Source organism: Thunnus albacares, chromosome 12 (genome assembly GCF_914725855.1).
Source record: "Thunnus albacares chromosome 12, fThuAlb1.1, whole genome shotgun sequence".
Taxonomy (NCBI): Eukaryota; Metazoa; Chordata; class Actinopteri; order Scombriformes; family Scombridae; genus Thunnus; species Thunnus albacares.
In genome coordinates this window covers 29251005-29273852 of record NC_058117.1, presented here as the reverse complement: position 1 = coordinate 29273852, position 22848 = coordinate 29251005, and the positions used below count along the sequence as shown (strand labels likewise).

Below are 22848 nucleotides of genomic sequence, written 5' to 3'. Positions count from 1 at the left end.
AAGTTCACAATTACACATAGATGTTGTTTTATGTTCATCACGACTCAACAAAACATCTTCACACCCAAATTTGACCAAATTGATTTTTTAAAACTATTTTTTCCAGTTTTTTTAGGCCTGTGTAACAAATCCTCTTTATTGACTAAATGCACAAATAAAATCTCAGTTTGTTTAAAGCAACAAGTGATAGAAAACTCTGCTCATTTCTCTGTGATGAAGCTGTTTTAGTGAAGAAAGCTGAAAGTACAGAGACTGACTGACAAACGTTCTTCTGCTCTGAACATGAACTCTGTACTTTGTGGTGTTTCAGGAGGAAAACTGCCTCAAATAAACTCTCATATTAGTTTCACATTTTCTCCAGAAGCTTTGAATGAGATCCTGAGATGAAGACAGAAGAAAATACTTTGTTCAATCTTGAAATAAAACAACTTTATTGATGATATAAAGCTTCAGATTGTTCACACATCCAATCAGTAAAGTCTGTTAAATGACTCTTGTTCAATGATTTCATGTTCAGATTCACTTCATCCACACAATCAGTTAGTTTAACCCAGAATGTCAGCTATGTACAACAACATAATAAATGATCTCCTTATTGATTATTATCACAATAATTCAAGTTAAAACAAAATCATCATGATCAGTGAAAGCCTCCATGGTGAAACAGACACAAGAAAGAGCAGCAACTAAAGAAACTCAAATATTTACATAACAACAGATGAGAAGATGTCAAAGTTGACCATAATGTTTGATTGACAGCTGATCTCTGTGCAGAAACACTGCAGCAACGAGCTCTCGGCAACAATGACAGAGACAAAATCATTTTAAGAATTAACTCAGAATTTAACCGACTGTCCCTTAAATGACTTCTGTCTATTTGAGTTTGCAGAACTCAGCAGTGTCCCCGAAAGAGTAGTAAAGCAAAAGTCCAGCATAGAGAGGCTGAGTGAATGTGGTCTGGACTCTGTGGAGGAGAGTCATGGTTTCAGAGACGCTGTAGAAGGACAGAATACCTGCTCTGTGATCCAGGTACACTCCTACTCTGGAGGAACCAGGACCTGAGACGGGAGTTGAGACATCGTTGAACCAAAATTTATAACTGTTAGTGATACAATCTAAAGCCCAAGATTTGTCATTGTATCCAAATATACATTCATTTGAGTTTCCTGCTCTGCTGATATTCTTGTATGCGACTGCTACATAAACTCCTCCTCCTCTCCACTCCACCTCCCAGTAACAACGTCCAGTCAGACTCTCTCTACTCAGGACCTGACGATATCCAGTGAATCTGTCTGGGTGACTAGAATAAGACTGTTTTTCTTTCTTGAATGTTGCTTTTCTGTTCCCCTCAGATAATAACAGCCATGTGTTTGCTGTGTTTGGATCCAGTGTGATTTCACGTGAATATTTTAAGAACTCAGCTCTGGTCTTGGGATCTGGTTCTGACAGTAAAACGTCCACTTCAGTCACTGTCAGTGAGATGTTTGTCCATTTCTCCCTCAGGATGTCCTGTAGTTGATCTCTGAGCTCTGACACAGCTGCTGTCACAGCCTCAAAGTATCTCAGAGGACGGATATTGATGCTGGATGAGTCTGTAGGTTCACTGAGTTGTGACAGTGAGGGGTAGTTGTGTAGAAACTGGTTGTGATCCTCTGTGTGTGAGAGCTGCTTCAGTTCAGCGTCTTTCCTCTTCAGCTCAGTGATCTCCTGCTCCAGCTTCTCCTGAAGCTCTTTGACTCGACTCACTTCAGTTTCCTGCTGGGATCTGATCTGCTGCTTCACATCAGAGCTTCTTTTCTGGATGAGACGGATCAGCTCAGTGAAGATCTTCTCACTGTCCTCCACTGCTTTATCAGCAGAGCGACTGACGGCCTCCACCTCTTGTTGAAGCAGCTTCACATCTTTCTCTCTGTCCTGGATGCTCTGCTGGATGTTTTGTCGACTCACCTCGAGCTCTGTCTGCCTCTCAGTCCTTTCTGCTGCAGCTGAGACTGTGTCGTGGCCTTTATGTTCATCCACAGAGCAGAGATAACAGATACTCTGCTGATCAGTACGACAGAACATCTTCATCACCTCATCATGACGAGAGCAGATGTTCTCCTGGAGCTTCTTGGAGGGGTCGACCAGCTTGTGTTTCTTTAATGGAGCAACTTCATAGTGAGGCTGAAGGTGTTTTTCACAATAAGAGGCGAGACACACCAGACAGGACTTGAGAGCTTTCATCTTCCTCCCAGTGCAGAAATCACAGGCCACATCTTCAGGTCCAGCATAGCAGTGATCAGCAGGAGCAGCTTGGAGTCCAGTCTTCTTCAGCTCCTCCACTAAATCTGCTAACATGGTGTTTTTCACCAGGACAGGCTTCGGTGTGAAGGTCTGTCTGCACTGAGGGCAGCTGTAGATTTTCTTCTCATCCTCTTCATCCCAGAAACCTTTAATACAGCTCATGCAGTAGCTGTGTCCACAGGGAATAGTCACCGGATCCTTCAGTAGATCCAAACAGATCGAACAGCAGAATTTTGCTCCGTCCAGCTGAGCTCCTTGCTGCGCCATTTCACCTCTCAGTGACAACGACTGTCTGAGTTTCACTTTCTGAGAAGTGAAACTAGTTTGAGCTCTGATCTAAACAGCATGTGTTTCTGCAGTGAATGGAGGCTGCAGCTCTTTTACATGTTGGTTACACCCATCTTCAAACTGTAGATCTGAAGGGGAGGGAACAAGGAAATATGTGGACAGACTGGAGCTTGTTGTGTTTGAGAGCAGGAAGAAGAGGGAGGAGTTATCAAGCTATGATTCATTCCAGGAGGAGGAGCAGTTTGAGATAGATACTGTGTGTTTAACCCTTTTTTTTTTTTTCTTACAACGAAGCTCACGTCTCATTTGAAAACACTGGTCACCTGCTTTCTGGTGTCAAAGTAATCTTGGGAATTTAGGAGAGATCTACAGATGACTCCCTGTTTCTCTGAATTCTTGTATTCTCCTAAAATCCAGCTGAGTTTTTCCATCAAGCCCCTTAACTGTATAATATTGTTGTTTTGACATAACGTGATAGTTTTCTCTCGCATGTGTGTTGCTGCTTCCTCTCGTTTTCCACTGATCACTGCAAAAAAAAAAATGTTTCAGTCATGAGTGCAGCTACAAGAGTAAATGTGGTGACACTTTATTTTTTCTAATATTTATGTACTTTAGGGAACAAATCACATACTTAAGTATTGTTTAACTAATACACAACTCATGATGATTGAAGTATTTCTATGAGTCTCTATGGCTTTATGTGATTAGTTAACACTTAAAGGATCATCTATTAATGATAACTGTTAAATCACAGTTACTTCATACATGAACTGATTTACCAGCAAATATGAAAGAATATAAATCAGAATAAGAATCTGTTTATTGACCAAGAATGTAAAAATACAAAGATTGTTGCTCCCACAAACGCAACACAGAAGAATAAAAATATAACAAGAGTAAGGTTATAATAACAATAATGAAATAAACAAAGTAGTACTAAAATTAAATGAACAATTTAAATTCTGTTAACAGAATTGAATTTAAACTCAGTTACTGTGGGTATAAAATGAACGTATGATGCAACGTGATCATGTGTTATACATTCGTCTGGTGTTGCCAGCTTGTAAATGTAGCATGAAGACGAGTTATATGTTAACATGCTGATGTTTGCATCTGACTACAAGTTTGATATCATTTTTAAAAAAAGCTTCTATATAACATCTGTTCTGTGAGAACATCCAAATGTAGACGGAAGATTTTCCAGTTTACAAATATTGTTCACATGCGTCTTCAGGTTGTAAATAAAACTTTGAGATTTGAGACTTTAGACTTCATGAAATCTGATTGACCAACATGGAAAAACTTGAAACCAGATGTAAAGAATGATTTATTTATTTTATGATTTAATTATTTCATGACTGGACCTGATAGAGTTTAAACATGTTTCATCTGCTGTTGTTCAAATATTCGCTTTTCTGAACTCTTAACGGCTTAAAACTAGAATGAACATGTCAAGTTCTCTTGATGTTGATTCTGATGAGATTGAAAGCAGTTTTTAATGTAATTATCATTATGATGAAATGATTCCTAAATGACTTCTGGACTAGAAAAGGTGGAGTAACTTTACCTGTGATGGTGCAATAAATCAATCACAGTTGTCAGAAACACTAATCATGACAGTTTTAGATGCATTTCTTTGTTGTCAGTTAAGCATCAATAACAGAAAGTCTTCAGCACAGCAGGCAGTTTTGTGGATTGAGAGATTAAACCCCGAACAAAATGAGTCACAAGAAGTTTGAATCAAGTCTGGATTCAAACTTTACAACCCAGAAGCGTCTGACTGTGAGGTGACAGAGCTAAACACTGAACCAACATGACAGCCTCATTCTGAACTTTCATCTTCATGAAAATCAACTTCAACATTAATGAAATGACCTCAAGTTCACAATTACACATAGATGTTGTTTTATGTTCGTCATGACTCAACAAAACATCTTCACACCCAAATTTGACCAAATTGATTTTTTAAAACTATTTTTTCCAGTTTTTTTTTAGGCCTGTGTAACAAATCCTCTTTATTGACTAAATGCACAAATAAAATCTCAGTTTGTTAAAAGCAACAAGTGATAGAAAACTCTGCTCATTTCTCTGTGATGAAGCTGTTTTAGTGAAGAAAGCTGAAAGTACAGAGACTGACTGACAAACGTTCTTCTGCTCTGAACATGAACTCTGTACTTTGTGGTGTTTCAGGAGGAAAACTGCCTCAAATAAACTCTCATATTAGTTTCACATTTTCTCCACAAGCTTTGAATGAGATCCTGAGATGAAGACAAAAGAAAATACTTTGTTCAATCTTGAAATAAAACAACTTTATTGATGATATAAAGCTTCAGATTGTTCACACATCCAATCAGTAAAGTCTGTTAAATGACTCTTGTTCAATGATTTCATGTTCAGATTCACTTCATCCACACAATCAGTTAGTTTAACCCAGAATGTCAGCTATGTACAACAACATAATAAATGATCTCCTTATTGATTATTATCACAATAATTCACGTATTATAATACTTTATAATACCTGATTTGTACATGACCAAATGCATCAATTTGAATGTAAATTTCTTGACAGATTTACAAAGTGGTGAGAGTAAAATATCTATTGATAAAGGAAGTTGTGGTTCTTTCTCTGTTCAGACTGATGAAGTGGAAGAGAAACAAGAGCAGAGTTGAGAAATGCAAGTTTGTGTATAAAACAAAATCATCATGATCAGTGAAAGCCTCCATGGTGAAACAGACACAAGAAAGAGCAGCAACTAAAGAAACTCAAATATTTACATAACAACAGATGAGAAGATGTCAAAGTTGACCATAATGTTTGATTGACAGCTGATCTCTGTGTAGAAACACTGCAGCAGCGAGCTCTCAGCAACAATGACAGAGACAAAATCATTTTAAGAATTAACACAGAATTTAACCGACTGTCCCTTAAATGACTTCTGTCTATTTGAGTTTGCAGAACTCAGCTGTGACCCCGAAAGAGTAGTAAAGCCAAAGTCCAGCATAGAGAGGCTGAGTGAATGTGGTCTGGACTCTGTGGAGGAGAGTCATGGTTTCAGAGACGCTGTAGAAGGACAGAATACCTGCTCTGTGATCCAGGTACACTCCTACTCTGGAGGAACCAGGACCTGAGACGGGAGTTGAGACATTCTTGAACCAAAATGTACAACTGTTAGTGTCACAATTTAAAGACCAAGATTTGTCATTGCGTCCAAATATACATTCATTTGAGTCTCCTGCTCTGCTGATATTCTTGTATGCGACTGCTACACAAACTCCTCCTCTCCACTCCACCTCCCAGTAACAACGTCCAGTCAGACTCTCTCTACTCAGGACCTGCCAATAATCAGTGAATCTGTCTGGGTGACGAGGATAAGACTGTTTTTCTTCCTTTAATGTTGCTTTTCTGTTCTCCTCAGATAATAACAGACGTGTGTTTGCTGTGTTTGGATCCAGTGTGATTTCACGTGAATATTTTAAGAACTCAGCTCTGGTCTTGGGTTCTGGTTCTGACAGTAAAACGTCCACTTCAGTCACTGTCAGTGAGATGTTTGTCCATTTCTCCCTCAGGATGTCCTGTAGTTGATCTATGAGCTCTGACACAGCTGCTGTCACATCCTCAAAGTATCTCAGAGGACGGATATTGATGCTGGATGAGTCTGTAGGTTCACTGAGTTGTGACAGTGAGGGGTAGTTGTGTAGAAACTGGTTGTGATCCTCTGTTTGTGAGAGCTTCTTCAGTTCAGCATCTTTCCTCTTCAGCTCAGTGATCTCCTGCTCCAGCTTCTCCTGAAGCTCTTTGACTCGACTCACTTCAGTTTCCTGCTGGGATCTGATCTGCTGCTTCACATCAGAGCTTCTTTTCTGGATGAGACAGATCAGCTCAGTGAAGATCTTCTCACTGTCCTCCACTGCTTTATCAGCAGAGCGATTGACGGCCTCCACCTCCTGTTGAAGCAGCTTCATATCTTTCTCTCTGTCCTGGATTCTCTGCTGGATGTTTTGTCGACTCACCTCGAGCTCTCTCTGCCTCTCAGTCCTTTCTGCTGCAGCTGAGACTGTGTCGTGGCCTTTATGTTCATCCACAGAGCAGAGATAACAGATATTCTGCTGATCAGTACGGCAGAACATCTTCATCACCTCATCATGACGAGAGCAGATGTTCTCCTGGAGCTTCTTGGAGGGGTCGACCAGCTTGTGTTTCTCAAATGCAGCGGATTCATAATGAAGCTGAAGGTGTTTTTCACAGTAAGAGATCAGACACACCAGACAGGACTTAAGAGCTTTCATCTTCCTCCCAGTGCAGAAATCACAGGCCACATCTTCAGGTCCAGCATAGCAGTGATCAGCAGGAGCAGCTTGGAGTCCAGTCTTCTTCAACTCCTCCATTAAGTCTGCAAACATGGTGCTTTTCACCAGGACAGGCCTCGGTGTGAAGGTCTGTCTGCACTGAGGGCAGCTGTAGATTTTCTTCTCATCCTCTTCATTCCAGAAACCTTTAATACAGCTCATGCAGTAGCTGTGTCCACAGGGAATAGTAACCGGATCCTTCAGTAGATCCAGACAGATTGAACAGCAGAATTTTGCTCCGTCCAGCTGAGCTCCTTGCTGCGCCATTTCACCTCTCAGTGACAACGACTGTCTGAGTTTCACTTTCTGAGAAGTGAAACTAGTTTGCGCTCTGATCTAAACAGCATGTGTTTCTGCAGTGAATGGAGGCTGCAGCTCTTTTACATGTTGGTTACACCCATCTTCAAACTGTAGATCTGAAGGGGAGGGAACAAGGAAATATGTGGACAGACTGGAGCTTGTTGTGTTTGAGAGCAGGAAGAAGAGGGAGGAGTTATCAAGCTATGATTCATTCCAGCAAGAGGAGCAGTTTGAGAGAGATACTGTGTGTCTAACCCTTTTTTTTCTTACAATGAAGCTCACGTCTCATTTGAAAACACTGGTCACCTGCTTTCTGGTGTCAAAGTAATCTTGGGAATTTAGGAGAGATCTACAGATGACTCCCTGTTTCTCTGAATTCTTGTATTCTCCTAAAATCCAGCTGAGTTTTTCCATCAAGCCCCTTAACTGTATAATATTGTTGTTTTGACATAACGTGATAGTTTTCTCTCGCATGTGTGTTGCTGCTTCCTCTCGTTTTCCACTGATCACTGCAAAAAAAAAAAAGTTTCACTCATGAGTGCAGCTACAAGAGTAAATGTGGTGACACTTTATTTTTTCTAATATTTATGTACTTTAGGGAACAAATCACATACTTAAGTATTGTTTAACTAATACACAACTCATGATGATTGAAGTATTTCTATGAGTCTCTATGGCTTTATGTGATTAGTTAATACTTAAAGGATCATCTATTAATGATAACTGTTAAATCACAGTTACTTCATACATGAACTGATTTACCAGCAAATATGAAAGAATATAAATCAGAATCAGAATCTGTTTATTAGCCAAGAATGTAAAAATACAAAGATTGTTGCTCCCACAAACGCAACACAGAAGTTATAAAAATGTTATAATGTTATAAAAATATAACAAGAGTAAGGTTATTATAATAATAATGAAATAAACAAAGTAGGACTAAAATTAAATGAACAATTTAAAATCTATTTACAGAATTGAATTTAAACTCAGTTACTGTGGGTATAAAATGAATGTATGATGCAACGTGATCATGTGTTATACATTCGTCTGGTGTTGCCAGCTTGTAAATGTAGCATGAAGACGAGTTATATGTTAACATGCTGATGTTTGCATCTGACTACAAGTTTGATATCATTTTTAAAAAAAGCTTCTATATAACATCTGTTCTGTGAGAACATCCAAATGTAGACGGAAGATTTTCCAGTTTACAAATATTGTTCACATGAGTCTTCAGGTTGTAAATAAAACTTTGAGATTTGAGACTTTAGACTTCATGAAATCTGATTGACTGACATGGAAAAACTTGAAACCAGATGTAAAGAATGATTTATTTATTTTATGATTTAATTATTTCATGACTGGACCTGATAGAGTTTAAACATGTTTCATCTGCTGTTGTTCAAATATTCGCTTTTCTGAACTCTTAACGGCTTAAAACTAGAATGAACATGAAGAGAATCAAGTTCTCTTGATGTTGATTCTGATGAGATTAAAAGCAGTTTTTAATGTAATTATCATTATGATGAAATGATTCCTAAATTACTTCTGGACTAGAAAAGGTGGAGTAACTTTACCTGTGATGGTGCAATAAATCAATCACAGTTGTCAGAAACACTAATCATGACAGTTTTAGATGCATTTCTTTGTTGTCAGTTAAGCATCAATAACAGAAAGTCTTCAGCACAGCAGGCAGTTTTGTGGATTGAGAGATTAAACCCCGAACAAAATGAGTCACAAGAAGTTTGAATCAAGTCTGGATTCAAACTTTACAACCCAGAAGCGTCTGACTGTGAGGTGACAGAGCTAAACACTGAACCAACATGACAGCCTCATTCTGAACTTTCATCTACATGAAAATCAACTTCAACATTAATGAAATGACCTCAAGTTCACAATTACACATAGATGTTGTTTTATGTTCGTCACGACTCAACAAAACATCTTCACACCCAAATTTGACCAAATTGATTTTTAAAACTATTTTTTCCAGTTTTTTTTTAGGCCTGTGTAACAAATCCTCTTTATTGACTAAATGCACAAATAAAATCTCAGTTTGTTAAAAGCAACAAGTGATAGAAAACTCTGCTCATTTCTCTGTGATGAAGCTGTTTTAGTGAAGAAAGCTGAAAGTACAGAGACTGACTGACAAACGTTCTTCTGCTCTGAACATGAACTCTGTACTTTGTGGTGTTTCAGGAGGAAAACTGCCTCAAATAAACTCTCATATTAGTTTCACATTTTCTCCAGAAGCTTTGAATGAGATCCTGAGATGAAGACAGAAGAAAATACTTTGTTCAATCTTGAAATAAAACAACTTTATTGATGATATAAAGCTTCAGATTGTTCACACATCCAATCAGTAAAGTCTGTTAAATGACTCTTGTTCAATGATTTCATGTTCAGATTCACTTCATCCACACAATCAGTTAGTTTAACCCAGAATGTCAGCTATGTACAACAACATAATAAATGATCTCCTTATTGATTATTATCACAATAATTCACGTATTATAATACTTTATAATACCTGATTTGTACATGACCAAATGCATCAATTTGAATGTAAATTTCTTGACAGATTTACAAAGTGGTGAGAGTAAAATATCTATTGATAAAGGAAGTTGTGGTTCTTTCTCTGTTCAGACTGATGAAGTGGAAGAGAAACAAGAGCAGAGTTGAGAAATGCAAGTTTGTGTATAAAACAAAATCATCATGATCAGTGAAAGCCTCCATGGTGAAACAGACACAAGAAAGAGCAGCAACTAAAGAAACTCAAATATTTACATAACAACAGATGAGAAGATGTCAAAGTTGACCATAATGTTTGATTGACAGCTGATCTCTGTGCAGAAACACTGCAGCAACGAGCTCTCAGCAACAATGACAGAGACAAAATCATTTTAAGAATTAACTCAGAATTTAACCGACTGTCCCTTAAATGACTTCTGTCTATTTGAGTTTGCAGAACTCAGCAGTGTTCCCGAAAGAGAATAAAGAATAAAAACGTAGACCAGCATAGAGAGGCTGAGTGAATGTGGTCTGGACTCTGTGGAGGAGAGTCATGGTTTCAGAGACGCTGTAGAAGGACAGAATACCTGCTCTGTGATCCAGGTACACTCCTACTCTGGAGGAACCAGGACCTGAGACGGGAGATTTGACATCATTGAACAAAAATGTATAACTGTTAGTGTTACATATTAAAGCCCAAGATTTGTCATTGTGTCCAAATCCACATTCCTTCGAGTCTTCTGCTCTGCTGATATTCTTGTATGCGACTGCTACATAAACTCCTATTCCTCTCCACTCCACCTCCCAGTAACAACGTTCAGTCAGACTCTCTCTACTCAGGACCTGACTCCATCCAGTGAATCTTTCTGGATGACTAGAATAATACTGTTCTTCTTTCTTTAATGTTGCTTTTCTGTTCCCCTCAGATAATAACAGACGTGTATTTGCTGTGTTTGGATCCAGTGTGATTTCACGTGAATATTTTAAGAACTCAGCTCTGGTCTTGGGTTCTGGTTCTGACAGTAAAACGTCCACTTCAGTCACTGTCAGTGAGATGTTTGTCCATTTCTCCCTCAGGATGTCCTGTAGTTGATCTCTGAGCTCTGACACAGCTGCTGTCACATCCTCAAAGTAGCTCAGAGGACGGATATTGATGCTGGATGAGTCTGTAGGTTCACTGAGTGAGGGGTAGTTGTGTAGAAACTGGTTGTGATCCTCTGTGTGTGAGAGCTGCTTCAGTTCAGCGTCTTTCCTCTTCAGCTCAGTGATCTCCTGCTCCAGCTTCTCCTGAAGATCTTTGACTCGACTCACTTCAGTTTCCTGCTGGGATCTGATCTGCTGCTTCACATCAGAGCTTCTTTTCTGGATGAGACGGATCAGCTCAGTGAAGATCTTCTCACTGTCCTCCACTGCTTTATCAGCAGAGCGACTGACGGCCTCCACCTCCTGTTGAAGCAGCTTCACATCTTTCTCTCTGTCCTGGATGCTCTGCTGGATGTTTTGTCGACTCACCTCGAGCTCTGTCTGCCTCTCAGTCCTTTCTGCTGCAGCTGAGACTGTGTCATGGCCTTTATGTTCATCCACAGAGCAGAGATAACAGATACTCTGCTGATCAGTCCGGCAGAACATCTTCATCACCTCATCATGACGAGAGCAGATGTTCTCCTGGAGCTTCTTGGAGGGGTCGACCAGCTTGTGTTTCTTTAATGGAGCTACATCATAGTGACGCTGAAGGTGTTTCTCACAATAAGAGGCGAGACACACCAGACAGGACTTGAGAGCTTTCAGCTTCCTCCCAGTGCAGACATCACAGGCCACATCTTCAGGTCCAGCATAGCAGTGATCAGCAGGAGCAGCTTGGAGTCCAGTCTTCTTCAGCTCCTCCACTATATCTGCTAACATGGTGTTTTTCACCAGGACAGGCCTCGGTGTGAAGGCCTGTCTGCACTGAGGGCAGCTGCAGATTTTCTTCTCATCCTCTTCATTCCAGAAACCTTTAATACAGCTCATGCAGTAGCTGTGTCCACAGGGAATAGTCACCGGATCCTTCAGTAGATCCAGACAGATCGAACAGCAGAATTTTGCTCCGTCCAGCTGAGCTCCTTGCTGCGCCATTTCACCTCTCAGTGGCAACGACTGTCCGAGTTTCACTCTCTGAGAAGTTGAACTAGTTTGAGCTCTGATCTAAACAGCATGTGTTTCTGCAGTGAATGGAGGCTGCAGCGCTTTTACATGTTGGTTACACCCATCTTCAAACTGTAGATCTGAAGGGGAGGGAACAAGGAAATATGTGGACAGACTGGAGCTTGTTGTGTTTGAGAGCAGGAAGAAGAGGGAGGAGTTATCAAGCTATGATTCATTCCAGCAAGAGGAGCAGTTTGAGAGAGATACTGTGTGTTTAACCCTTTTTTATGCAATGAAGCTCACGTCTCATTTGAAAACACTGATCACCTGCTTTCTGGTGTCAAAGTAATCTTGGGAATTTAGGAGAGATCTACAGATGACTCCCTGTTTCTCTGAATTCTTGTATTCTCCTAAAATCCAGCTGAGTTTTTCCATCAAGCCCCTTAACTGTATAATATTGTTGTTCTGACATAACGTGATAGTTTTCTCTCGCATGTGTGTTGCTGCTTTTTTCATGTATTATAAAATCTGGCTCAGTTCAACTTTTTCTTAAATACAACATTTCAAAAACAGGAGATAAAGAATGAACACAACAATGTTGTAAAATATTGCTGTTTTCCAAAATGTAATCAAATAATGTTCAGCATAAGTCTTTATAGTATTTTAAATTATGAACTCTTTAAAGAATTAACCAGAAGCTATATTCTAATGTTAGATTTACAAAAAATATGAAAAGTAAATAATGTTGTTGCAGCTCTGAATCCCATAGGACATGAATTCATCAGATTATTTGGTTCTGCAATTAAACTGGAGACTGTAATGACTTCTTATCACATCAGTAAAGGATCTTTTATTGATCAGTGTCAAGACAATTTTTCACACAAAAGCATCTTCGCAAAGAGAAACTTTCTCATGAAAACAACACAAACACACCATGGTAAACTGAATTGCAGTAGCTGGTAGAACAAACAAAAATTAGTGTAAAATAAATCGGAACACTGGAGCTCTGGAGTGAGCTGAGACCCACCAGATACTTCCACCGAGTGTTTGAGATACTGAAGTGGCTTCAGGAAGCCCTGATGGATGAAGATGGCTGGATGTTATTAATGGGCTGCATCTATGTAGTGTAGGGGTGTGCCTGAACACAAATACATTATTTGGCAAAGCACAAATAGTGTTTTTTTTTTTTACAAATATTTGTTTCATACAAATATTTTAAAAAGTATTTGTTTTTGGGAAGAAAAAAAAAACAAAACATGTCAAATACCAGCACACAGGTCAGCGCAGTCGTCTATGATCTGGGAGACTCCAGTTCGAGGCCCAGTGTGGGGACCTCCTTTGTAAAGTAGTTGATTCACAAACACTTATTGTAACACTTTAATTTTCTAAAATTAAAAGTGTAATAAAAACAAAAATAGGATTTTTAAGCTTCTTTCCACTTTTATTTAAATACAAATACAAATACAAATAATTTTGCTGCCTCAACAAATACAGATTTAAATACAAATACTGGGCTCTCTGCACATCGCTACTATAGTGCCTTTTTAGTCTTCCCATGTTTATGTTTATTTTATGTAATTATTTAAAAAGCATTATAGTTTCCTCATCGCTCCACACAGATCTGATGTTTTTGTGGACATTTAAGTCACATGCTTCATGTATGTTGTTATTTTTCTGCGTCAGAAGTCTGTTTCTATTGCACTTTGTCACATTTTTCTTTTATTGATACACCAACATTTCCACCTCAGCATGAAAACTTTTTCAACAATATGGTGAGATTTTATTTTTATTTTCTGCATTTCCAATCAGGTTTTTTTTTTCAAGTGCAAATTGAAAATGCGAATAAAACAGGTGGATGGAAACACACCTATAAAGATCAAATTAATGGGTCTGAAATGCCTTTTAGTATGAAACTGGAATCCAGCTGATTTGGTGGTATATCAGTTAACATATGTGGCAACTGTGAATTAACATTGTGACGACCCTGGGGTTACCCTCTGTTTGGTCTGTGTCTGTTACTTATGTTGGCTTGTGTTACAGGTTACTTGGAGGTGGAGTGAAGGGCAGGATCATCAGAGGAGACGGGGCACACCTTGTACAACTTACCTCTATCTAAGATGGCTGCCAGACCTCCTCTGGTTCTCTCTCTATCCCCATGCTTCACCCTGGGGATACTCCAGCTCGCCATTTTTCCTTTATTTTTTGATTCTTACTTTACAAATACCACATGATACATTCATCAACACACTCCTGGCACCACTGATATAACTGGTTTCCATGTTTGCTTGACAGTTATGTTAATTTATAGTTTGGCCAAATAAAAACCTCCCAGTTGATGTTTGTGTGAGTTTCCTCTTTTGTTGCAAGCAGGAGCCAACTTGTAACAAATGGGGGCTCGTCCAGGATTTGGGGAGGGTTATTTTTTGCTCTCTTCTTCTTGGAGTAAGTATGGTATTCCTGGACTAGTTAGTGTTGGTTTTGGTGCCTACCTGCCCCTACCCCTTTTAAGATGGCTGTGTGTGTGTGGTTTAAAGGGGTATTTTCTGTAATCATATCTCTAGTAGGGGCATTGGCTGTTAGTTGTTGTAATTGGACTAGTTAATTAGGCACTACCAAGAGGAAATTCCACAAAACAATTGGGTGTTGGTTGGTAAAGAATTGTAGTGCCTTGGGGTGTACAAGCCAGGGATGTGTGGAAATCTGTGGAAGCTGGGTTAAGTAAACCATTGAGCCTGGTATAGGGCATAGAGGGCTGATACCTTGGGAGTTACCTTGGGAATAAGTAACATTGTCCCCATGGGGGCTTGTTGGTTTATTATTTTAGTTTGTTATTTTTGTGCATAACATGATTTGACATTTTGTCTTGGGTACACGTCCATGGCCGTCTGGGTGAGTAACAGCATAGCTGTGGCTTTACCGGGTCATCGGGTTTTGTGTTTAAAACACCTGTCGTGGCATGCATGAAGACCAGGGTTGAGAAAGGGAAGGTAATGTTGGGTAGGCAGATAACTAGGGGAGAGGTACTCCAGAGGTTAAAGGACTTATTTATGGTGACTGAGTGGCTGTTGATGGCTGCATACCATATTGGGTCTGTTTGGGTTGAACAGCAGGTTTGTAGTGTGGTCATTTTGGTACTAGATTTAGTACTAAAGAGTGTACTAAAGAACAGTTGTTTAAGATTGCAGAATATTATGAAGTAGACCTTCCTAAGCAGGGTCGTAAGGAGGCTTTGCAAACCATGTTAAGGGCCCACTTAGTAAAGCTTGAAGTTTTGCCAGCCTTAGCAGTCCCTGTTTGTTCAAAAGGTGATGTGTTGGACACTGAAGAGGCAGCTACTGGTCCCCTGTTGCAGGGGAGGCTAAATGTTCCTTTGTCTGACTTGGGTGAGGTAACATTTGAGCAGAAAAAAGAAATCCTGCTGCTGCAATATCAACAAGAGAGTGAACGGGAGGAACGAACACATGCTCACGAGGAGCCTGCTTGTGTCCAGGAGCAGGAATTGGAGATTGAGAGGCTCAAGGTAACTGCAAAGTTGCTTGAAGCTAAATTGCAACAGGAGCGTTACAGATTGGATCTGATTAGAGAGGGTAAGTTGACCCCCCTTTCTCCTGAGGTTTCCCCAGCAAAATTTGACGTAGCTTACAATTTGAAGTTGTTACCAAAATTTAATGAGAGGGATGTGGATACTTTTTTTGGGCTCTTTGAGCAGTTTAGCCAAGCGACAGTGGTCTGATTTAGAGAAGACACTGCTCTTATAGTGTGTGCTTATGGGTAGGGCTCAAGAAGCCTTCTCTGCACTAAGCATAGCTGACGATGAGGACTATATGAAGATTAAGTCTGCAGTGTTAAAAGCTTATGAACGAGTGCCTGAGGCTTATCGTCAGCAGTTCAGGAAGTTAAGGAAGGCAGATGGGCAGACATATGTATAACTTGTTCGTGAGATGACCTCACAGTTCAATGGATGGGTTACAGCTTCTGATGTAGCGAGTATGGATGATCTGAAGGAATTGGTTTTGTTAGAGCAATTCAAAGATATCCTTCCTGAATGTGTTACCACATACCTGAATGAGCAGCAGGTTAAGAGGGTGACAGAGTCTGCGGTGTTAGCTGATGAGTACACCTTGACTCATAAGGTATATGCAGGGGCAAGGAATGACAGGGGGCACAGGGAAAACTTTATTGGCCGGCCTGAGAAAGTGGGAGGTGAGGTGCAGCATCCAGTGCCAGGGCCCTCAAATGGCTAGAGGGGTGGAGGTGATTTGAACTGAACTTGTAACTTTTGTCTGGGTAGAGGTCAATGGAAAAATGAATGTCCAGTACTTAAAGCAAAAAACAAGACCTGAGTCTACCACTCTAGCTGCTCCTGCCCATCAGGTTGGTAGAGATGAGGTTATAGCTGCTGTCAAATTCCATACTAACCCAAAACCAGTTGCTGCTGCATTTCCTGGTTTAAGTCCAGATCAGCCAGAGTTGCAGCCATAGCCTTCTTTGGGTTCAGAAGAATGTGATCCAGGTTACTTACCTTACATACGTGAGGGTTGTGTGCCTTTACCAGGAAGTGACAAGAAAGTCTCTGTTTAGATTCTGAGAGACACAGGTGCTTTAGAGTCTTACATTGTTGAGTCTGCTCTTCCCTTTTCTTCAGTAACTGACACCGGGAAGTGTGTGCTGTTTAGGGGAATGGGCATGCAACTGTTGTCTGCTCCTTTGCATCGGCTGTTTTTTTTTTCTGACTTGGTGCAGGGGGTGGTGGCCATGGGAGTGCGGCCTTCGCTGCCTGTCCCAGGAGTGGCAGTTATTTTGGGGAACGATCTAGCCGGGGCCAAAGTATGGCCTGATGTGCCTCCCTTACCAGTGGTTTCCTCTAAACAATTAGTGAAGAACCTTGCTGACCTAGAGCAGAATTTAACAGAGGTATTTCCAGCCTGTTCTGTAACACGTGCCCAGAACTTTAGAGCCCAGGTTTTGCCCAGACCTTTAGAGCCCCAGTTTTACAGGAGGCTGAAGTTAATTTGGGGGATGTAGCGATTTCGCTGTCTGCTTTTCCCTTGTCTGTCTCTCGTAGTGACTTGGCGAAGCAGCAGCAGCAAGAAGATCCTGCCTCGTGGGAACTCCTCTCTCAGGTTCATCCTGCCTGTGAAATGACCAGTGCAGCCCATGGGTATTTCCTACAAGAAGGGGTGTTGGTAAGAAAATGGTTGCCTCAAGGTGAAAACTTTGCTGGAGAAGCAATATTTCAAATTGTGATACCAGCCAAGCTTAGAGAAAGTGTTGCAAACAGCCCGTGATGGTGTTGCAGGTCACGTGGGAGTGCAGAAGACTTACAACTGAGTACTGCGGTATTTTTACTGGCCTCGGTTGAAACTTAAAACTTGTCACACATGTCAGTTAACGGGTCAACCTAATCAAACCATTAAACCTGTTCCTTTGTCTCCTATTCTTACAGTGTCCTCCCCTTTTGAGCATTTGCTGATCGACTGTGTCGGCCCGTTGCTCAAGTCCGAGGCTGGAAGCTCTCATCTGCTGACAGTGATGTGTCAGTCAACACGGTATCCTGCCGCATATCCTCTGCGGAACATCACAGCTAAATCTGTGGAGAAGGCTTTGAGTCAGTTTATTTCCATCTTTGGTATTTCTAAGGTCATTCAAACTGACCGTGGTATAAATTTTTACCTCACAGATATTTGGGGAGATTCTTAAGCAACTCCATGTGAAACATGCCACCTCTAGCGCTTACCATCCACAAAGCCAGGGGGCTCTTGAGAGGTTCCATCAAACCCTCAAATCCCTATTATGGTCATACTGTATTGAGTTGAGTCATGACTGGGAAGAAAGGTCATCCTGGTTGTTGGCTGCCAGGGAAGTGGTCCAGTCTAGTACAGGTTTCAGTCCAAATGATTTGGTTTTTGGACACCATGTCAGAGGCCTGCTGGCAGTACTACAGGAGGACTGGGAGTTACCAGACCCCCCAACCAACTTGCTGGATCATGTTAATGGTTTTAAGAGGTGACTTTTTGAAGCTGTGAGTGTGGCCAGGAAAAACTTGGAGGCTAATCAAAAAAAAATGAAAAGGTTATATGACAGGTGAACAGAATCATGCATTTTTAGCCCTGGTGATCAAGTGTTAGCCCCATTGCCATTGGTGGCAGTTTGTAATCTCTACCCCTGATAGGAGGAAGTCTACCCAGTTGTATCATATAAACCTGTTAAAGCCTTATTTTTCTCGTGCTTCTCCTTCAGGAATTGGAGAAGGGGTTAAACCGGCGGCTGTGGCAGAGGGAACGGTCCAGTCCCTAGTGTAAACCAAAGTTTATGAACTTGAGGTCACTGACGTTATGACACAGGGTCGGTTGAAATTCAGTCTTTGGATAAACTTGAACTGTTGCTGGGACATTTGCCGCAGTTTAAATTAGTTGAGTTGTGTTTTTTGATCAGGTCGTACCCACCCATCCTCTTTTCAGATGTTCCCACACGGACACATCTGGTGGAACATGATATTGATGTGGGGGATGCTGCGCCTATAAGGCAGCGTTTCTATAGAACTTCACCTGGAAAACGCGAGCAGTTAGAGGTAGAGGTTAAGTACCTGTTACAAAATGGTATTGCAGAACCTTCACATTCTAGCTGGGCCTCCCCGTGTTTGTTAGTTGCAAAGCCAGATAGTACATTTAGACCTTGTACTGACTTTCGCAAAGTGAATGCCATAACCAAGCCAGACAGGTATCCCCTTCCTTGTATGGAGGATTGCGTGGATCAGGTTGGTTCTGCAAAGTTTGTAAGTAAATTTGATCTCCTTAAAGGTTACTGGCAGGTACTCCTGACACCACGGGCTAGAGACATTGCATCCTTTATTACACCTTCAGGGTTGTACTCGTACACGGTCATGCCATTTGGCTTGAGGAACGCGCCTACCACTTTCCAGCACCTAATGAATAGGGTGGTTTCTGGGCTGCTAGGGTGTGCTATGTATTTAGACGATGTAGTGGTCTATAGTGACACATGGATAGAACATTTGCAACGCATTCAGGCCCTGTTTGATCGTCTAGCCTGGGCGAACTTAACGGTGAACTTGTTAAGTGTGAGTTTGCTAAGGCCACTGTGACATACCTGGGCAAGGTGGTTGGGCAGGGAACAGTGCATCCAGTAAGGGCAAAAGTAGAGGCTATTGAGAAGTTTCCTCCTCCCTCTACAAAGACGGAGCTCACCCGATTTCTTGGAATGGTGGGTTATTACCGAGCATTTTGTGAAAATTTCTCAACAGTAGTTGCTCCTTTGACCGATCTGGTGAGCCCAGAGGTAAAGTTCCATTGGTCCGACCGTTGCCAGAAAGCTTTTGATGATGTTAAAGCTCTTCTGACATGTGCTCCAGTGCTTGCTGTCCCACATCTGGAGGAGCCATTTTAGCTCAAGGTGGATGCCAGCAATACAGGTGCCGATGCTGTGCTGCTGCAACAGGATGCATCTGGTATTGAGAGGCCAGTCAGTTACTTCTCTCGTAAGTTTAACTCCTACCAGTTGAACTATTCAATTGTAGAGAAGGAGGCACTTGCATCAATTTGGGCATTGCAGCACTTTGAGGTATACATAGGTAGTGGGTGTAGGCCTTTAGTGGTGTACACAGATCACAATCCTCTTACATTTCTACATTCCTTACAGAACCCAAATCAGCATTTGATGAGATGGTGCCTGTTCTTACAGCCGTTCCATCTGGATATTCGGCACCTTAAAGGTTCTGAAAATGTAATGGCTGATGCGGGGGGGGGGATCCGACGACCCTGAGGTTACCCTCTGTTTGGTCTGTGTCTGTTACTTATGTTGGCTTGTGTTACAGGTTGCTTGGAGGTGGAGTGAAGGGCAGGATCGTCAGAGGAGATGGGGCACACCTTGTACAGCCTGGCTTACCTCTATCTAAGATGGCTGCCAGACCTGCTCTGGTTCCCTCTCTATCCCCATGCTTCACCCTGGGGACACTCCAGCACGCCATTTTTCCTTTATTTTTTGATTCTTACTTTACACATACCACATGATACACTCATCCACACACTCCCGGCACCACTGATATAACTGATTTCCATGTTTGCTTGATGGTTATGTTAATTTATAGTTTGGCCAAATAAAAACCTCCCAGTTGATGACTGTGTGAGTTTCCTCTTTTGTTGCAAGCAGGAGCCAACTTGTAACAACATCCATGAATCCATTACGTCATAGTGACTTGATCATTTGTTAATGGTGAGCACAAGGAACATCCTGCACTAAATTGTCATGAGTCACGCATTAGCATTACTAAAGTATATGTTATTTACCCTTATACAGTATTATAAAGTGTTACTGTAAATGTTACATGTCACACGTTTGTGTCTCCCAAAAAAGTCACTTTCTGTGTGGCAGGAAGGAGCCAACGGACAGCGAGCGTTTAAAGCAGCTGATAGAAGAGCTTTTATAAACTGGATAATGTTTCTATTATTGTTGCGTTACAGCTTCTTTCTGAATCTTTTGCATGGTGTTAATGTAAATGAGACATTTTTGTTTGAAAAATGCTTCACAGTGGCAAACATTTTCAACCCAGCACTTCTCCATTGTCCATCATTGCAGCATCACAGAAATATTTATTCCATTAATTACAGTGACCTCTGCTCCTTCATGTTGTTACCATTTGGTTTTTCAATTTAAAAATGCATTTATTGTGAGCAGCTAGATCACAGTATCAGCTTATACAACAGTCTGTTGCTGCACAGCTGGTTGAGTTTACATATGACAGATAAGACGTATGTTCATCCTGGCATTCAGGTAATGCTTCACAGCAACTTACTGCAGCTGTGACATTGAAAAGATTAAATCCTCTTCAGGTTCACAGATAAAAAGAGTCAGAAAACTACTTTGGTCAGCTTTCATTTAAAGACAGCGATCCAAGCCCCGAATCTTCTAACAGTCTGGCATCTGAGGAAACAGGTTCTGCTTGTCTGATCTGTCCAACATGTCTTTTACGACACAAATCAGACGCCACTTAGCCCGACATCGATCCACCCTCCTTAAATACACAGCACTCACAGCACCGCTGATACTCTCTCTGATCTAAGATAAGATACAATAAAATGAACTTTATTGATCCCTGAGGAGAAAATGGGTCAGTGCAGCAGACATGAAGCAAAGGATATAAATAAGATTGCAATCAAATGGAGGCGTAGCTGTAGACCAAAAGTCTACAGTTATGCTAGCGACACTGATGCTCAATGAACACCAGAAAATCAAAAGTGTTGGATGAAAAATTCTATTCTTATAGTATTACCACTTGAAGGAAAAAAAAGTCCTCTTTACAGCAGCCATTCTAGGACAAATAATAGTTTGTCAGCTCAAGCCAACATGTTGTCAAAGGCAGTGGTAGGCAAATAGTGGCCCATGGACCAAATCTGGCCTACCAACAAAAAACAAAAATGTTTCCCCCTCATAGATGACATCATATCTTTTCGATGACTCTTCATAAATCTACAGTAGATAATGATGTAAACACAAGGCTCGCATAAATCCCAATGGATATGACCTCATAACCTCTTATATATTTACCAGATGAATAACTTGGCTGATTTCAGCAGAACAAATTTGTGTCAATTACAGCACTTTGAAGTCATGAAGCGTTCTACTGTTGTGTGGATAAGTCATGAATTACTATTTCTATTCTTGTAGTGTAACACATGTTCATGTTTATGAGTCATTTTATACCAGATGAGTATTAAAGGATATGTCTGGTGATTTTCTATATTTTTTTTACTGTCATCAAATCTCATGTTTGGAGCCAAACCAATGACTTGGTCTACTTACAAGTATTGTGTATGTATCCAAAGTCAGATATATCTTATTCCTCTGTGCCGTAGACCTCTGTTGTTGTCCAAAAACTATTAAAAAAAACTCAATGAGCCGCACCGCTGCAGTGAGTGACATGTTCCTTCACCCTGAAGATGGTGGTTACTGTAGTTTGTTTAAAAAACGGCTCCAAAGAGTAAAACCAGCGATAAGATATTCACCCACAGGATGACGCCACTGCACACTGAACTTCTGTAAGTAGTGTAGTGTGTAGTACAAAGTCAAAAGGTCGTATTATGTAGCACAGCAAGCTAGCAAAGCTCTGGAGCCACGTTTACACGCATGCACATTGGTGTCTGCCGTTCTAGGAACCTCACTCCTTAGGGTTACTATCTTATCGATGTTTTTACATTTCTAAACTACAGTAGCCGCTGTTTTCGGGGACGATGCAACCCAATTCAGCGGTGTGGCTCAATGATCTGTTTTTAATAGTTTTTGGACAACAAAGGAGGTCTACGGCACAGAGGAATAAGATATATCAGGCTTTTAGATACACACACAATACTTGTAAGTAGATCAGTTCATTGTTGGTTTGGATCCAAACATGAGATTTGTTGACAAGAAGAAAATATAGAAAATCACTAGAATTATCTTTTTAACATGAGCTGCTGTTAGCTATTAGCCACCCACACATTCTTTTCTATTCGATTCTATTGAATTGAACCTAATTGTTGACCGCTGAAATTAAATAAAGTTTTCTACAGATATTCCTTCTTCCCATTGTTTGTCTCTAACAACTCTTTACTCCACTCACATTGAATTTCTTCTCCCCTAGAGTTAAATCTCTTTTTCTACTTTAAACTTTAACATCCAGGCCTGCACATGCTTAACATTATTTACAAACCTGAAATTATTCATAATATTCTGTATAAAACTATATTTTAATACCTGTACATACTGTAATAATCTTTATAATAATCCTTAGCTTTTTTGTCTTTGTCCTACATGATTTGCTAAGATTTCTGTATTAGTGTATGATGCATGTAAAGAAAACTCAACACACTGCAACTTAAGAAAAAACACAATTAACAAACAAACCAGTTCAACTGTCTCTTTCACTCTGTAAAGTGACCAACACACATCTCTACAGGCAAAACATTACGCCAAAACTAGAAAGTATCATGAAACAGAATA

At 40.6% G+C, this 22848-nt stretch overlaps 2 protein-coding genes and 1 long non-coding RNA gene across 3 annotated transcripts; 1 reads left to right on the top strand and 2 right to left on the bottom strand.

Annotated features, from left to right (window-relative positions):
- Nucleotides 1–805: 805 nt before the first annotated feature.
- Nucleotides 806–2703, bottom strand: LOC122994657 (tripartite motif-containing protein 16-like). Its single transcript, XM_044369471.1, has one exon. It carries the CDS (start codon nucleotides 2548–2550, stop codon nucleotides 874–876), a length of 1677 nt encoding a protein of 558 aa, XP_044225406.1. The 5' UTR covers nucleotides 2551–2703; the 3' UTR covers nucleotides 806–873.
- A 2280-nt stretch (nucleotides 2704–4983) lies between these two features.
- LOC122993430 lies at nucleotides 4984–11955 on the bottom strand. Its single transcript, XM_044367581.1, has 2 exons — nucleotides 10177–11955; nucleotides 4984–7257 (listed from the first exon to the last, which is right to left on the bottom strand). The coding sequence occupies exons 1-2, from the start codon at nucleotides 11845–11847 to the stop codon at nucleotides 5515–5517; spliced, it is 3414 nt and encodes a 1137-aa protein (XP_044223516.1). The 5' UTR covers nucleotides 11848–11955; the 3' UTR covers nucleotides 4984–5514.
- A 6591-nt stretch (nucleotides 11956–18546) lies between these two features.
- LOC122994303 lies at nucleotides 18547–19988 on the top strand. Its single transcript, XR_006406564.1, has 2 exons — nucleotides 18547–19351; nucleotides 19688–19988. It is a non-coding gene; the product is annotated as an uncharacterized LOC122994303 (long non-coding RNA).
- Nucleotides 19989–22848: the final 2860 nt, after the last annotated feature.

Bases quoted from the DNA above. Each gene is read 5' to 3' on its own strand.
- LOC122994657 (XM_044369471.1), bottom strand. From the start codon at position 2,550: ATGGCGCAGCAAGGAGCTCAGCTGGACGGAGCAAAATTCTGCTGTTCG.
- LOC122993430 (XM_044367581.1), bottom strand. From the start codon at position 11,847: ATGGCGCAGCAAGGAGCTCAGCTGGACGGAGCAAAATTCTGCTGTTCG. The intron at 7,258-10,176 runs TAGACAGAAGTC...CATGCTGTTTAG, and splicing joins CTGAGTTCTGCAAACTCAAA to ATCAGAGCGCAAACTAGTTT.